Source organism: Salvelinus fontinalis, chromosome 5, assembly GCF_029448725.1.
Source record: "Salvelinus fontinalis isolate EN_2023a chromosome 5, ASM2944872v1, whole genome shotgun sequence".
NCBI lineage: Eukaryota > Metazoa > Chordata > Actinopteri > Salmoniformes > Salmonidae > Salvelinus > Salvelinus fontinalis.
In genome coordinates, this window is record NC_074669.1 from 16,106,806 (window position 1) to 16,123,829 (window position 17,024).

Sequence of the window (17,024 nt, forward strand, 5' to 3'; positions counted from 1 at the left end):
TACCGGAACAGCAGCTAATGGCAGGGGTGAGTACCGCCTTAAATAGAGCTTGACCCTGGGGTCATGTAGGAGGGGGTATTGACCTGAGGTAGGCTTGAAGCCAGGTCGACCCTAAGGAAATCACGTTACACACACAACAACCCCAAGAGAGTAAGGGCCTCAAGGCTAGCATCGTTCAACTTGTCAGGCAGCATGACTACCTTGTTAGGACATTTCTAACTAGTACTAAATGGAATTGCAATACACTGACCAATTTTAGCTGGCTCTCTAGCTTTCATTTCAATTTGGGATTAAATACAAAGTAGTGCTATAAAACGTTCAAATCCTCAGACCGATTGACCTAAGAATTTGTCTTGCAGGCATGAACTCTTAGGTTGCATGTATTGAAAATAAAGTCAATGTTATATTACTCCCAAAATAAGAAGAACCACTGCTAATGTACATTAAAACTACATAGTTATGCACATGTAATTTAATGACATACAGTACCAGTCAAAAGTTTTAGAACACCTACTCATTCAAGGGATTTTCTTTATTTCTCCTATTTTCTACATTGTAGAGTAATAGTGAAGACATCAAAACTATGAAATAACACATATGGAATCACGTAGTAACCCCCCCAAAATTGTATTTGAGATTCTTCAAAGTAGCCACCCTTTGCCTTGATGACAGCTTTGCACACTCTTGGCATTCTCTCAACCAGATTCATGAGGTAGTCACCTGGAATGCATTTTAATTAACAGGTGTACCTTGTTAAAAGTTAATTTGTGGAATTTCTTTCCACAAATTAAGGGAGAAGAGAGCAGGTAAAGACACCTTAATGAACATGGTTATCAACATTTATTCTGTTGTGGAAAAAAACATATAATCTCTGGATGAAGAAAAACATGTTTCACAAGGCCAATTTATATGAATGGGTCCACTTGAGTTTTTCACCAGTTTTCTTAATGCTGGTGAAATTTCCCCCTCAGTGGATATTGGCAACAGGCTCATAAAACTAGTAACAATAAAATGGCATGTGTACAGATTCTTTCAGCTCCCGTGGACACTGAAGGACACAAAACCAAAGTAACTGATGGTGAAAAGTACTTTAGTGTACATAATAAAGTACTCATAAAGTACTCATAAAGTACTCAGTGTACATAATGTAGAAGATTTTAAAAACAAAAATGTTTTAAGTACAAAGGGAGGACAGTTTCCCAAATGTCTTGTCATCCTATAACTAACAACTGCTCTCTCTCTGTTAGTGATGGAGTTCTTACGTTCAAGCAGTAATTCCATCATATCTTATTCACCCACGAGTAGTGTTCTGAGGGGCATCTCCTCTCACAAGTGGAAGTTACAATGTGATTCTCAATCTTCTTTCCCCAAACAGCACACCATTAAGTTCTCCCTCTCATGACTGTTCTATCAATTTTAAATGAAAGACAGTGTTTTCTCACTGTGTCTGATTTAACATACTGGATTGGGGAAATCATTTTCTAAATTGAGGGTATCTATTCTCGCTATGAGTCCTTAAGGGCACTTTCAGATTGGTGCCAGTGCAGAATCCTTTACCAGTCACTATGGATACTGTTTCTCTCCAGTGTGAATCCTCATGTTTCATCTCAGATGGTCACTAGTGCTGAATCCTTTGCCACAAATGGCAATGATATTATTTATTCCCTGTGTGGGTCCTCATGTGTAATTTTACATGTCCACTCCGATTAAATGTTTTTCCACAATCAGGACAGCAAAAAGGCTTCTCCCCTGTGTGAATCATAATGTGTCTTTTCAGAGCGCTGCCAGTGCTGAATCCTTGGGCACAATCATGACAGCGATAAGGTTTCTCTCTTGTGTGGGTCCTCATGTGTGTTTTTAGATTTCCCTTCTGGTTGAATCCTTGGCCACAATGACAACAGCTATAAGGTTTCTCCCCTGTGTGAATCCTCATGTGTATTTTTAGATCTCCATTCTGACTGAAACATGTGCCACAAATAGGGCATGAAAAAGGTTTCTCCCCTGTATGAATTCTCATGTGTATTTTTAGACTTCCATTCTGTTTGAATCCTTTGCCACAATGACAACAATGAAATGGAGTCTCCCCTGTGTGGCTTCTCATGTGCACTATCAGCTTACTGTTCTTGCTGAACCCTTTACTACAAACATCACAACAAAAACTTGCTGTAATGTGAGTTTGGAAGTGATCTTCCATACTTTCTGTGGACTGAAAACATTTTCCACAAACACCACAAATACCTTTATCTTTATGAATTTGCACGTGTTTAATTAATGAACCCATTTGATGAAAATACTTGCCACACAACTTACAACAACAGGGAGTAGAATTACTTTGACTGGGTGATTTCAGGAGGGACAACTGTGTAAATTTCCAACCCTTACTATTGATATGGGACATATGTCCTTTTATCATCTTTGTTCTCTTTGATTTGACTGACTTAAAACCTGACGGAGGTCCTCCAGTCTCCATACCACTGACACTTCGACTGTTTTCACTCTGAGCTGACGAACAGTCTGGATTTACACCAAAGAAAGGCTGAGAGACACTGGTTGGTTCTGATTCCCTATAGTCCTCTCCATCAGGTTCTGTTTTGATATTTTCAGTCGTAGTACTGGGTAGTGTGTCTCTCTCTCCATTTCCCTCCTTTTGGGCTTGATAGAGATGTGAGGACTGAGTTGGGTCTTCATCACGGTCACTTTTCACACAGACAGGATGGAATATGAATTTTATGGTCTCTGCCTCAAGCCCTTGAAGCTGCTCTTCCTCCTGACTGGTCCAGAGTTCCTCCTGTTCTTCTTTAATCTGTATGGGCTCTGGGTCCTCCTGTCCCACACTGGGGCTCCACTCCTGCTCACACTGCTGCTGCTCAGGGGGAACATCCTCTTCAGAGACAGAGAGATTGAGCTCCTGGACATCTGGAAGAAAGGATGAAATAGAAAAGTCAATGACATTGCTGAACTACCTCCTGTCTGGTACGCCTGCAATAATTAACTTCTGCTAGTAAAATAAAGAAATGGTATTTCTATATGAATTCAAATCACCTTTTTGACTGCACCCCTTTTGATTTTAACAAAACATTCCATACATTTTTGCCCATGAATGCCAAAACAAAGTTAACCCATTTTGCATACCCCACCCTATCATGGGACAACCATATCTTTCTTCATCACTGAAAAATATAAGCTGAAAGTTTACAAAACAGGGTTGCAAAACGATTCTTAATTTCTTTAGAAAACATTCAAATAACAATTAGGGAATATAAGTCAATGATCTAAAAACGTGGGAGATTGTTCTTCATCCTAGCTATTACCCAATCTTACATCATCTGGAGGTACACTACATACAGTACATTCGGAAAGTATTCAGACCTTGACTTTTTTTTAAATGTTACAGCTTTATTCTAAAATAGTTTTTTTTTTTATACATCTACACACAACACCCCATATTGACAAAGCAAAAAAAGTCGAAATAGCTGCACATTTATTAAATATAAAAAACAGAAATATCACACTTACATAACTATTCAGACCCTTTACTCAGTACTTGGTTAAAAACACCTTTGGCAGCGATTACAGCCTCAGGTCTTCTTGGGTATGATGCTACAAGCTTGGCACACCTGTATTTGGGGAGTTTCTCCCATTCTTCTCTGCAGATCCTCAAGGTCTGTCCGGTTGGATGGGGAGTGTCGCTGCACAGCTATTTTCAGGTCTCTCCAGAGATGTTCAATGACATTCAGAGACTTGTCCCAAAGCCACTCCTGCGTTGTCTTCGCTGTGTGCTTAGGGTTGTTGTCCTGTTGGAAGGTGAATCTTCGCCCCAGTCTGAGGTCCTGAGCAAGTTTATCATCAAGGAACTCTGTACTTTTCTCCGTTCATCTTTCCCTCAATCCTGATTAATCTCCCAGTCCCCGCTGCTGAAAAACATCCCCACAGCTTGATTCTGCCTCCACCATGCTTCACCGTAGGGATGGTGCCAGGTTTCCTCCAGGCGTGATGCTTGACATTCAGGCCAAAGAGTTCAATGTTGGTTTCATCAGACCAGAGAATCTTGTTTCTCATGGTCTGAGTGTATTTAGCTACCTTTTGGCAAACTCCAAGAGGGTAGTCATGTATCTTTTATTGGGGAGTGGCTTCCATCTGGCCACTACCATAAAGGCCTGATTGGTGGAGTGCTGCAGATATGGTTGTCCTTCTGGAAGGTTCTCCCACCTCCAAGGAGGAACTCTGGAGCTCTGTCAGAGTACCCATCGGGTTCTTGGTTACCTCCCTGGCCAAGGTCGTTCTCCGCCGATTGCTCAGTTTGGCCGGGCAGCCAGCTCGAGGAAGAGTCTTGGTGGTTCCAAACTTCTTCCATTTAAGAATGATGGAGGCCACTGTGTTCTTGGGGACCTTCAATGCTGCAGAAATGTTTTGGGACCCTTCCCACGATCTGTGCCTCGACACAATCCTGTCTCGAAGCTCTTCGGACAATTCCTTTGACCTCATGGCTTAGTTTTAGCTCTGACATGCACTGTCAACTGTGGGACCTTATATAGACAGGTGTGTGTCTTCCCAAACCATGTCCAATCAATGTAATTTACCACATGTGGATGCCAATAAAGCATTGTAGTAGTTTTCCTTTGTTCGTAGCTAGTCCATTAATAGCAACACAGTGCAGTAATACCCACAAGGATGGGGCTACGACTCATTTGTGGCGCAAAAATGACAAGCTAGCTTTGATGTATGTACAAGATGGCGCCGACAGAGGGCCGCCTCGCTTCTAGTCCTTAGGAAACTTTGCAGTATTTAGTTTTTTTAATGTATTATTTCTTACATTGTTAGCCCAGAAAACTTTACGTGTTATTGGATATCAGAGCGACGTCAACTTACCAGCACTACGACGAGGAATACAACTTTGTCCAAACCACCCAGGACATCTGAACTGATTCCAGAGGCTGACCAAACACAACGTCGCCACAGAAGAGGTAGACGGAGCAGCCTTCTGGTCAGACTTCGGAGGCGCACACACCACTCACCGCTTCAGAGTATATTACTCGCTAATGTCCAGTCCCTAGATAACAAGGTAGACGAAGTTAGGGTAAGGGTTGCTTTCCAGAGAGATCAGCGATTGTAACATACTCTGTTTCACGGAAACATGGCTCTCTCGGGATATGCTGTCGGAGTCGGTACAGCCACCGGGAATCTTTGTGCATCGCGCCGACAAATAAACATCTCTCTGGGAAAAATAAGGGCGGGGGTGTATGATGCCGAGCAGTTGTCATACCAGGCGGTGATGCAACCGGTCAGGATGCTGTCAATGGTGCATCTGTAGAACTTTGAGGATCTGGGGACCCATGCCAAATATTTCCAGTCTGCTGAGGGGGTAAAGGTTTTGTTGTGCCCTCTTCACAACTGTCTTGGTGTGTTTGGACCATGGTAGTTCGTTGGTGATGAGGACACCAAGGAACTTGAAACTATCGAACCGCTCCACTACAGGCCTGTTGATGTTAATGGCCTGCATTTTCCTGTAGTCTACGATCAGCTCCTTTGTCTTGCTCACATTGAGGGAGAGGTTGTTGTCCTCTGACGTCCTCCCAAAAGGCCGTCTCATCGTTGTCGGTGATCAGGTCTACCACTGTTGTGTCGTCAGCAAACTTAATGATAGTGTTGGAGTCGTGTTTGGCAATGCAGTCGTGGGTGAACAGGGAGTAAAGGAGGGGACTATGTACACACCCCTGAGGGGCCCCAGTGTTGAGGATCAGCGTGGCAGACGTGTTGTTGCCTACACTTACAACCTGGGGGAGGCCCGTCAGGAAGTCCAGGATACAGTTGCAGAGGGAGGTGTTTAGTCAAGGCTCCTTAGCTTAGTGATGAGCTTCGTGGGCACTATGGTATTGAACACTGAGCTGTAGTCAATGAACAGCATTCTCACATAGGTGTTCCTTTTGTCCAGGTGGGAAAGGGCAGTGTGATCTGTGGCTGTTGGGGTGGTTTGTGAATTAGAGTGGGTATAGGGTATCTGGGAGGATGCTGTTGTGAGCCATGACCAGCTTTTCAAAGCACTTCATGGCTACCAACGTGAGTGCTATGGGGTGGTAATCATTTAGGCAGGTTACCTTCGCTTCCTTGGGCACAGGGACCACGGAAGACTTCGATGGCTTAGTATAACCAGTGGAAGGCAGGATTTGGAATGAGACTGACAAACCAGGTGCTGTGCCATGCATGAATGTGAAGCATGCAAACTCTGTATCCTACCAACCTACCGGTACTTCGCTGTGTCAGCAGTAATGGAGATAAACCGGGTAATTCAAGGTGGATTAACCTCACTGTATGAAACGGCCTCTCCTTGGCTCTTTGACTTTGGTAGCTAACTCTGCCGTCAAATCTAAGTCTCCGCTCTCGCTAATTTATTTCTGCTGGCTTTTATGTTGTGTTCTGTGGGTTCCTGCGTGTGCTAGACTAGTTGTTCTCTGGCTTACTACTCAACCATGTTGACTGTGATGGTTGGTTAGCTAGGTTATTTAGCTGGCTAGGCTAAATTTAGCTGGCTGACATACCTCCATATACAGGAAACATTGGTTCGATGGCATTATGTTTTTCCAAAACTTTGGTTTACTTTAATGTAGCTGTAAGGCTGGTAGGGCTAACTTCAGCAAGCTAGTTGGCTAGCAACACTACAAACTGATGTGACAAATTCATAAAGTGTTTGCTTTTAAGTTGGCCGAATGTTTTACTGAAACCAGTATTCATAAGCGCAAACGATTTTGTTTAATTGTAAGTTATACATTTTAGTTTACATTATAGGGAGTATTACGTCACACGCCGCAAATGATTTTTCCGGCATGACCCTGGCATTCTTCTGAATTCTGATCAGTTTTATGTGAGGTGTAACTTTCCATTGGTAGTTTTGATGCGTATTCTAATGCAAATCCATGTTACATGTGTTTATGTTTATGCAATCTAACCTCCTCCCAGCTGCCCACTGCACTGAGGAGAGGAAACACTGTCACCACCGCTAAATCTACAATAAATCGGGAATTTCAATAAGCATTTGTCTACGGCTGGCCATGCTTTCCACCTGGCTATCCCGGTCAACAGCTCTGCACCCCCCACAGCAACTTGCCCAAGCCTCCCCCATTTCTCCTTCACCCAAATCCAGATAGCTGATGTTCTGAAAGAGCTACAAAATCTGGACCCCTACAAATCAGCTGGGCGAGACAATCTGGAACCTCTCATTCTAAAATGATCTGCCTCAATTGTTGCAACCCCTATTACTAGCCTGTTCAACCTCTCGTATCGTCTGAGATCCCCAAAGATTGGAAAGCTGCCACGGTCATCCCCCTCTTCAAAGTGGGAGACATTCTAGACCCAAACTGTTACAGACCTATATCTATCCTACCCTGCCTTTCTAAAGTCTTCGAAAGCCAAGTTAACAAACAGATCACCGACCATTTCCAATCCCACCATACCTTCTCCACTATGCAATCTGGTTTCCGAGCGGGTCATGGGTGCACCTCAGCCATGCTCAAGGTCCTAAACGATATAACGGCCATCGATAAAAGACAATACTGTGCAGCAGTCTTCATCGACCTAGCCAAGACTTTCGACTCTGTCAATCACTTCATTGTTATTGGCAGACTCAACAGCCTTGGTTTCTCAAATGACTGCCTCGCCTGCTTCACCAACTACTTCTCAGATAGAGTTCAGTGTGTCAAATCGGAAGGTCTGTTGTCCGGACCTTTGGCAGTCTCTATGGGGGTGCCACAGGGTTCATTTCTCGGGCCGACTCTTTTCTCTACATACATCAATGATGTCGCTCTTGCTGTTGGTGATTCTCTGATCCACCTCTACGCAGACGACACCATTCTGTATACTTCTGGCCCTTCTTTGGACACTGTGTTAAGAAACCTCCAGACGAGCTTCAATGCCATACAGCAATCCTTCCGTGGCCTCCAACTGCTCTTAAATGCAAGTAAAACTAAATGCATGCTCTTCAACCGATCGCTGCCTGCGCCTGCCCGCCTAGCATCACTACTCTGGACGGTTTTGACTTAGGTATTTGTAGTTGTCCACATATTCTAAGTGTAGGGTTAGACTGTAAACTCTCCTTCCAGACTCACCTTAGGCAGCTCCAATCCAAAATTAAATCTAGAAACAGCTTCCTATTTCGTAACAAAGCATCCTTCACTCATGCTGCCAAACATACCCTCGTAAATTTCCTACCGATCCTTGACTTCGGCGATGTCATTTACAAAATAGTCTCCAACACTTTACTCTGACTACATCCAATTTGCTATCACAGTGCCATCTGTTTTGTCACCAAAGTGCCATATACTACCCACCACTGCGACCTGTATGCGCTGGTTGGCTGGCCCTCGCTTCATATTCGTCACCAAACCCACTGGCTCCAGGTCATCTATAGGTCTTTGCTAGGTAAAGCCCTGTCTTATCTCAGCTCACTGGTCACCATAGCAGCACCCACCCGTAGCACGCGCTCCAGCAGGTATATTTCACTAGTCATCCCCAAAGCCAACTCCTCCTTTGGCCACGTTTCCTTCCAGTTCTCTGCTGCCAATGACTGGAACGAATTGCAAAAAAAAAATCAATAATAAAAATCACTGAAGCTGGAGTCATATCTCCTTCACTAACTTTAAGCATCAGCTGTCAGAGCAGCCTACTGTTCATTGCACCTGTACACAGCTCCTTTGCACCCCAGTATTTCTACTTCCACATTAAACTTCTGCACATTTATCACTCCAGTGTTTAATTGCTACATTGTATTTATTTTGCCACTATGGCCTATTTATTGCCTTACCTCCCTAACCATACTACATATGCACACACTGTACATATATTTTTCTATTGTGTTATTGACTGTATGTTCGTTTATCCCATGTGTAACTCTGTGTTGTTTGTCGCACTGCTTTATCTTGGCCAGGTCGCAGTTGTAAATGAGAACTTGTTCTCAACTGGCCTACCTGGTTAAATTAAAAAAATGCCAAATTGATTAGTCACAGGAATCCGGACTAATAAAGCCAATGCAACTGCCTGTTTTACTAAAGGTAGGCCTACTACATGGATGGGCATTCATCAAATTCCATCTCTGTTTGGTTCAGATTTGGTGCAGCAATTATTTATTTTCAACGTTCATTCAAAACCGAAAATGAACCCGATTTCAACGTTTCATCAAGAAATTTAAATGAACTTCCCTTCAAAGTCTCTAGACAACACTTTCCTATTGTAATTTGCGGGGTTGTAAGAGGGCAACAATTATTTTTCTCGCCTAAGGTGGCAGAACGGCCAGGACCGCGCCTGTCAATACAATCTTTGCCTTTACCTTCATTCGGAAGGTTGGTCATTCTGATCCAATATTCACATTCTGACCATTTTACCATGGACAAACATGAAGCTAACTTACAGTTTCGTTCTAATAAAAAAAGGTGCGGTCAAAAAAGTCCCCTTTTTGATTGACTAATCCTAAACTTAGTCTACAAAATATCTACCTTTGCTCCAATGTCAAATATAATGAAGGTTGAGTTAGTTAGACAAACGTAATGGGTTGGCCTACCTGCTCTGTGTAGGTTTATCTCAGGTTGAAGAACAATGTCAATGTCGAGCAGACTCTGTAGACGGATCACTTCCTCCTCATACCCTGCAATAGTTTTTTCAACGACCCCGAATATCTCCTCAGCAGCAGCTGTTAATCTCTCGTTGAGGAAAACCCTCAATAACTTTATTTTAGACATTTTGTAGAAAATGCAAGTTTAATAGCTAGTTTGCCAGACAAATAGCGCGTTGTTTTCATCACGTCCGGCATCAGCGACAAAAGCATCCGGTTGCAAAAGGTTGTCACTAGTTACTACAGCCACAAAGTCGTCATTATGGCTAAACCCCGCCTATTTCTACAATTTCTCTTCTTAAAGTACCTCCCCTGGACCCCTTCAAAGAGAGGAAATGTATGGCGGACCAAATCTACTGTAATTAAAAATAAATAAATAAATGCACACATAAATATATACATCCATAAATGGATGAATGAATGCATACATAGATAAATAATTCATTTAATAATTCATCTACTTCTTCATTTTATCCATTTATATTATTTCTTAATTTATTGATTTCTATATTTCTTTCTCCAATATGAAAATGAGGGGGTGTCAAGTAAATGTATGTGGGTGGTATCTAACACACCATTGGTTGATCAATGCCAAAGCGCGCTGCTCGATAGCATTTGCCAAGGGATGTTAGGCTATATAAGTTATCCTGAGTGAGCTTTTGTGCCGAATACATTACGCTATTACAGCGGTCAAGCTTATGGGCATGTGGCAGCATTGTGTAGGGGGGGGGTTCCTGAAAAAGTAGAGAAAGATGGGTCAAAGGGGAGGGATCCTGAGAGGAGTGGTGTGAGTAGTAGATACTATATGTTTTCATTTCAGTCTCCATTTCCTCTAACTGAGGTTGATTGTAAGGATTGTTTTATAGTGTAAATTGAACAGCTATACAGAAAGACTCATGTGAAGGCCTAATTACAAAGGAGGAACTTCTAGATGCAATTTTTGTATTTGTATTTCTGATGGATCCTCATAAGCTGCTGCATTGACACCAGCTACTCTTACTGGGGTCCAGCAAAATTAAGGCAGTTTATACAATTTTAAAAACATTACAATACATTCACAGATTTCATAACACACTGTGTGCCCTTAGGCCCCTATTCCACCACTACCACATACAGTGGCAATAAAAAGTATGTGAACCCTTTGGAATAACCTGGATTTCTGCATAAATTGGTCATCAAATTTGATATAATCTTCATCTAAGTCACAACAATAGACAAACACAGTCTGCTTAAACTAATAACACACAAACAATTACATGTTAATGTCTTTATTGAACACACCGTGTAAAAATTCACAGTGTAGGGTGGAAAAAGTATGTGAACCCTTGGATTTAATAACTGGTTGACCCTCCTTTGGCAGCAATAACCTCAACCAAACGTTTTATGTTGTTGCGGATCAAGAATATTGCTGAACTGAAGCAGTTTTATAAAGAGGAATGGTCCAAAATTCCTCCTGACCATGGTGCAGGTCTGATCCGCAACTAGAGAAAACATTTGGTTTTCGTAGCAGTCGGACGTGTGTTTGTTTTGTCCCATGAAAATAGTCGGTATATATTTTAATCTCACTTTCCATCTATGATTTAAATATACTTTCCTGCAACCCGCCTCACCCAATGTGGTATGGATCTGCTATTTTTATGCGTTATAACTGGAACCTCCATCAGAAGCTAGCCAGCTAACTAGCTACTAGCTAGTAGTCACTGTTAGCCACGGCTAGCGGTCTTCACCTTTAGCTCAGACACCAGCCAGCTTTAGCTCGGGCAATACCTGCCAGTCTGCACAGCGCGATATCAACCCAGAGCATATCGGACTGCTTTTCTCCACCACATCACCGGATTCCTGCCGCAAGCTCTGGGCCATTACACTGGATCATCGCAGCTAGCTACCTGCAACCGAGTGGCTACCGCTGGCTAACGCCTCTGTCCCGAAGCAAGCATCAATTAGCCTTGAGCTAGCCTCGAGCTAGGCCCATATCCCGACTAGCCGAAGAGGTATACCCGCTAATTTGTGGGCTACAATACCTCTTTTGCCAATTGGCAATTGGCCTGGACCCTTTATTGCTGACACAGAGCCCCGCCGATCCATCACGACTGGTCTGCCGACGTAATCGTCCGATGTGGTTTCAACAGGCTTTTCCGTTGCGATGTCACCGAAGACCCATCTGCTAGCCCCGGCCTGCTAGTTTTCTGAACGCCGTGTTTCCCGATCGCCTAGCATAGTAGCGACTACCGAATGGCTCCCAGACTAACCTATTGCTGCTCACTGGACCCTATGATCACTCGGCTACACATGCCTCTCTCAAATGTCAATATGCCTTGTCTTCTGCTGTTTCAGTTAGTTATTGTTTTATTTCACTTTAGAGCCGGTAGTCCAGTTCAACATGCCTTAGATAGCTCTTTTGTCACACACCTCACATGGGAGACCTCACCTGGCTTAGCTGGTGTCTCCAGAGATGCAAGCTCTCTCATTATCACTCAACGCATAGGTTTACCCCCACTGTACTCACATCCTACACATCCAACTCTGCCCCCTTTGTGTCGCACTGCTTTGCGTTATCTTGGCCAGGTCGCAGTTGTAAATGAGAACTTGTTCTCAACTGGCCTACCTGGTTAAATAAAGGTGAAATAAAAAAAATAAAAAATAAAAAACTAGGGCCTGTAGGACCTGCCTTGTTGATAGTGTTTTTAAGAAGGCAGAGCAGCGCTTTATTTTGGACATACTTCTCCCCATCTTAACTACTATCAATATGTTTTGACCATATGATTAAGTGTGAATAGTTCTGTCACCCACATACAGGAAAACGGTTCCAAATAAATTACATTATTACATGCTCCACCACCCATGTTATCTACATTATTAAATGTCCATGTGGGCTGTGCTATTTCTGTGGATGTTAAAAAAGTAAAATAAGTAGCCTATCTGGGCGTGATTTACAGTAGATATATCTGTCAACACAGTCATACACATGATGTATAATCCTGTAATATGATTCTGGCCCACGATGGCAAAAATATATTCTAATGTGGCCCTCCATGTAAAATAATTGCCCAGGCCTGATCTAGAGGGACAATCCAGAAGGAATAACATTGTTGTGGATGACATACCACTTTTCACATGAGAACTGGGCCGAGTTTCAGAACAAAGTAAGCAAAATGATCACTGAAAAGCTGCAGATGGATCATACGAAGATTGAAGTGCAGCACGCCCACAGTTCTAGAAAACATGTAATCAACCCACGTGACAGACCCAGGCCAATAGTGGCTAGGTTCCTGAGGTTTAAGGACAAGATGGCTGTTCTGGAGAGAGCCTAGAATTTGAGAGGAACCAACATCTTCCTCAAAAAGGACTTCTCTGAAGCTGTGCGCCAGAGGTGGAAAGAACTTAACTCAGCTATGAAAGCTGCCAGAAAGCATGGGATCATTGCTTACATCCGCCATGACAGGCTCATTGTTCACCCTCCCCTCCAAAAGCCTGGGAGGAGTGAGAGCCTCAGGGTCTGTAACTTCAGCCCAACGTCAAACACACTTGACTGACTCTATTAGCCAAACAATGTTTTTATGTTTATTTTATTTGTTTATTGTTTTCTCCATATTATGTCTATCTCCGATAAGCTACCAAGGAAAGGGCTAAGAATAGCCCATATTAATATACAGTGTTTAGCCTTACAAATAAGGTTAATTAAATCAATAACTTGCTAACATTGGATAATAAATATTTATACAAAATATTTGAACGGGATATGGTTGTAGGTGCCAGACGCAGCGGTTTGTTTCAAGAATTGCAACGCTGCTGGGTTTCTCATGCTCAACAGTTTCTGTTGTGTATCAAGAAAAGTATATTAGGGCATGAGGTGATGATAAAAAAAACATAATTATAGTCAATCATATCAACTACAAGAGCCTCAGTTAAATGCAACTTGATTGGAACTCATCAAGCTTTAGATTAATAAAACATTGCATGCATTGGTGACTAAATACAGTGCATTCGGGAAGTATTCAGACCCCTTAACTTTTCCCACATTTTGTTAGGTTAGTCTTATTCTAAAATTGATTAAATTGTTTTTCACAATACCCCATCATGACAAAGCAAAAATAGGTTTTAGAAATGTTTGCAAATTTATAAAAAATGTAAAACTGATATCACTTTTCCATACAGTTGAAGTTGGAAGTTTACATACACTTAGGTTGGAGTCATTAAACTCGTTTTTCAACCACTCCACAAATTTCTTGTTAACAAACTATAGTCTTGGCAAGTCGGTTAGGACATCTACTTTGTGCATGACACAAATCATTTTTCCAACAATTGTTTACAGACAGATTATTTCACTTATAATTCACTGTATCACAATTCCAGTGGGTCAGAAGTTTACATACACTAAGTTCACTGTGCCTTTAAACAGCTTGGAAAATTCTAGAAAATTGTCATGTCTTTAGAAGCTTCTGATAGGCTAATTGACATCATTTGAGTCAATTGGAGGTGGACCTGTGGATGTATTTCAAAGGCTACCTTCAAACTCAGTGCCTCTTTGCTTGACATAATGGAAAAATCAAAAGAAATCAGCCAAGACCTCAGAAAAATTGTAGACCTCCACAAGTCTGGTTCATCCATGGGAGCAATTTCCAAACACCTGAAGGTACCACGTTCATCTGTACAAACAATAGGACGCAAGTATAAACACAATGGGACCACACAGCTGTCATACCGCTCAGGAAGGAGACGCGTTCTGTCTCCTAGAGACAAACGTACTTTGGTGCGAAAAGTGCAAATCAATCCCAGAACAACAGCAAAGGACCTTGTGAAGATGCTGGAGGAAACAGGTACAAAAGTATCTATATCCACAGTAAAACGAGTCTTATATCGACATAACCTGAAAGGCCGCTCAGCAAGGAAGAAGCCACTGCTCCAAAACCGCCAGAAAAAAGCCAGACTATGGTTTGCAATTGCACATGGGGACAAAGATTGTACTTTTTGGAGAAATGTCCTCTGTTCTGATGAAACATAAATTTAACTATTTGGCCATAATGACCATTGTTATGTTTAGAGGAAAAAATGGGGAGGTTTGCAAGCCGAAGAACACCATCCCAACTGTGAAGCACGGGGGTGGAAGCAGCATGTTGTGGGGGTGCTTTGCTGCAGGAGGGACTGGTGCACTTCACAAAATAGATGGCATCATAAGGAGGAAAATTATGTGGATATATTGAAGCAACATCTCAAGACATCAGTCAGGAAGTTTAAAGCTTGGTCGCAAATGGTTCTTCCAAATGGACAATGACCCCAAGCATACTTCCAAAGTTGTGGCAAATTGGCTTAAGGACAACAAAGTCAAGGTATTGGAGTGGACATCACGAAGCCTTGACCTCAATCCTATCGAAAATTTGTGGGAGGAACTGAAAATGCATATGCGAGTAAAGAGGCCTACAAACCTGATTCAGTCACACCAGCTCTGTCAGGAGGAATGGGCCAAAATTCACCCAACTGATTGTGGGAAGCTTGTGGAAGGCTACCTGAAATGTTTGACCCAAGTTAAACAATTTAAAGGCAATGCTACCAAATACTAATTGAGTGTATGTAAACTTCTGACCCACTGGGAATGTGATGAAAGAAATAAAAGCTGAAATAAATCATTCTCTCTACTATTATTCTCACATTTCACATTCTTAAAATAAAGTGGTGATCCTAAGACAGGGAATTTTTACTAGTTTTAAATGTCAGGAATTGGGAAAAACTGAGTTAAAATGTATTTGGCTAAGGTGTATGTAAACTTCCGACTTCAACTAAGTATTCAGACCCTTTACTCAGAACTTTGTTGAAGCACCTTTGGCAGCAATTACAGCCTCGACTCTTCTTGGGTATGACATTACAAACTTGGCACACCAGTATTTGGGGAGTTTCTCCCATTCCTCTCTGTGGATCATCTCAAGCGCTGTCAGGTTGGATGGGGAGCGTCGCTGCACAGATATTTTCAGGTCTTGCCAAAGAAATTAGATCGGGTTCAAGTCCGGGCTCTGGCTAGGCCACTCAAGGACATTCAGAGACTTGTCCCGAAGCCACTCCTGCGTTATCTTGGCTGTGTGCTGTCGTGGTAATTTCCTGTATTACTAAATGAGGAGAGTTTACAAACCACACACAAGTCAGTTATATTTTAAACTTCATATTTAATTCTATGAGCTTCACCATAGCCCTTTGACTCTCAGATCAATTCAGTGTCTAAATGAATTCTGAGAGTGCTTACAAAAGAATTCTAGTATCTTTTATAGCCAAGATTCACCCCTCCCAACTCACATGACGAACCACAGATCTCAGAAACTTCACAAAGGGCCTTTTACTTGAGAGAGGAGTATCCCATAGCCAGATAGAATTAGCTATAAATTATCGTTCAGTTTGCTCTCTAAAACGAGGTTCTAATCTCGTTCTTTGTACTTCATAGTACCAAAACATTACCTCATCCAATGGCATATATCAATTGTCAACTTTAGATACTCCCATCTCAAATACACCCCACCCCTGGACAAGCTCACTGAGGGGAGTGACTTCTAGGTCATATACTATCTCAAGATTAGTGCAACATCAGAGGGGTAATACAATGGTTCCAGACACTGCCATACTCCTCCCCCCAATGGGAAAATGAGGGAGTGACTGGAGTAAAGATATTGTGGAGCCCTTCACATGGTTTATCAGATACATTCACATATGAAGACAATGTTCAAACCTGTTCACATATGAAGACAATGTTCCATTCTGATATTCTGCATATTACCAGACATGTAAAAGACAAGCCTGACCTCTCCGCTCTCTGGGCCCCAAGTCACTTTTCCCTAGAGAAGAAAGGAAAAATGCAACTGCCGACAGTATAGTCCAAAAAGAGACATTCTAATGACAAGTATCTCACATAAGCATATTATGAAAGTAAATAAAACATCTTATTTATCTATGTTACCTAACTAATTCTGATTCAGCTACGACAGTGCTTAGGGTCATTGTCCTGTTGGAAGGTGAACCTTCGCCCCATACTGAGGTCCCAGGCGCTCTGGAGCAGGTTTCATCAAGGATCTCTCTGAACTTTGCTCCGTTCATCTTTCCCTCAATTCTGACTAGTCTCCCAGTCCCTGCAGCTGAAAAACATCCCCACAGCATGATGCTACCACCACCACACTTCACCTTAGGGATGGTGCCAGGTTTCCTCCAGACGTGACACTTGAAATTCAGGCCAAAGTTCAATCTTGGTTTCATCAGTCCAGAGAATCTTGTTTCTCATGGTCTGAGAGTCCTTTAGGTTCCTTTAGGCAAACTCCAAGCGGGCTGTCATGTGCCTTTTACTGAGGAGTAGCTTCCGTCTGGCCACTCTACCATAAAAGCCTGATTGGTGGAATGCTGCAGAGATGGTTGTCCTTCTGGAAGTTTCTCCCATCTCCACAGAGAAACTCTT

General features: G+C 42.4%; 1 protein-coding gene across 1 annotated transcript; it reads right to left on the bottom strand.

The window, feature by feature from the left end:
• Positions 1–499: 499 nt before the first annotated feature.
• On the bottom strand, positions 500–9,825 carry LOC129855207 (zinc finger protein 569-like). The gene is made up of 2 exons (XM_055922622.1): positions 9,548–9,825; positions 500–2,916 (listed from the first exon to the last, which is right to left on the bottom strand). The coding sequence occupies exons 1-2, from the start codon at positions 9,723–9,725 to the stop codon at positions 1,655–1,657; spliced, it is 1,440 nt and encodes a 479-aa protein (XP_055778597.1). The 5' UTR covers positions 9,726–9,825; the 3' UTR covers positions 500–1,654.
• Positions 9,826–17,024: the final 7,199 nt, after the last annotated feature.

Excerpts from the sequence above, each read along its gene's own strand:
- LOC129855207 (XM_055922622.1), bottom strand. The coding sequence starts at position 9,725 with ATGTCTAAAATAAAGTTATTGAGGGTTTTCCTCAACGAGAGATTAACA. Across the intron at positions 2,917-9,547 it reads GATAAACCTACACAGAGCAG|ATGTCCAGGAGCTCAATCTC; the intron begins GTAGGCCAACCC and ends CCTTTCTTCCAG.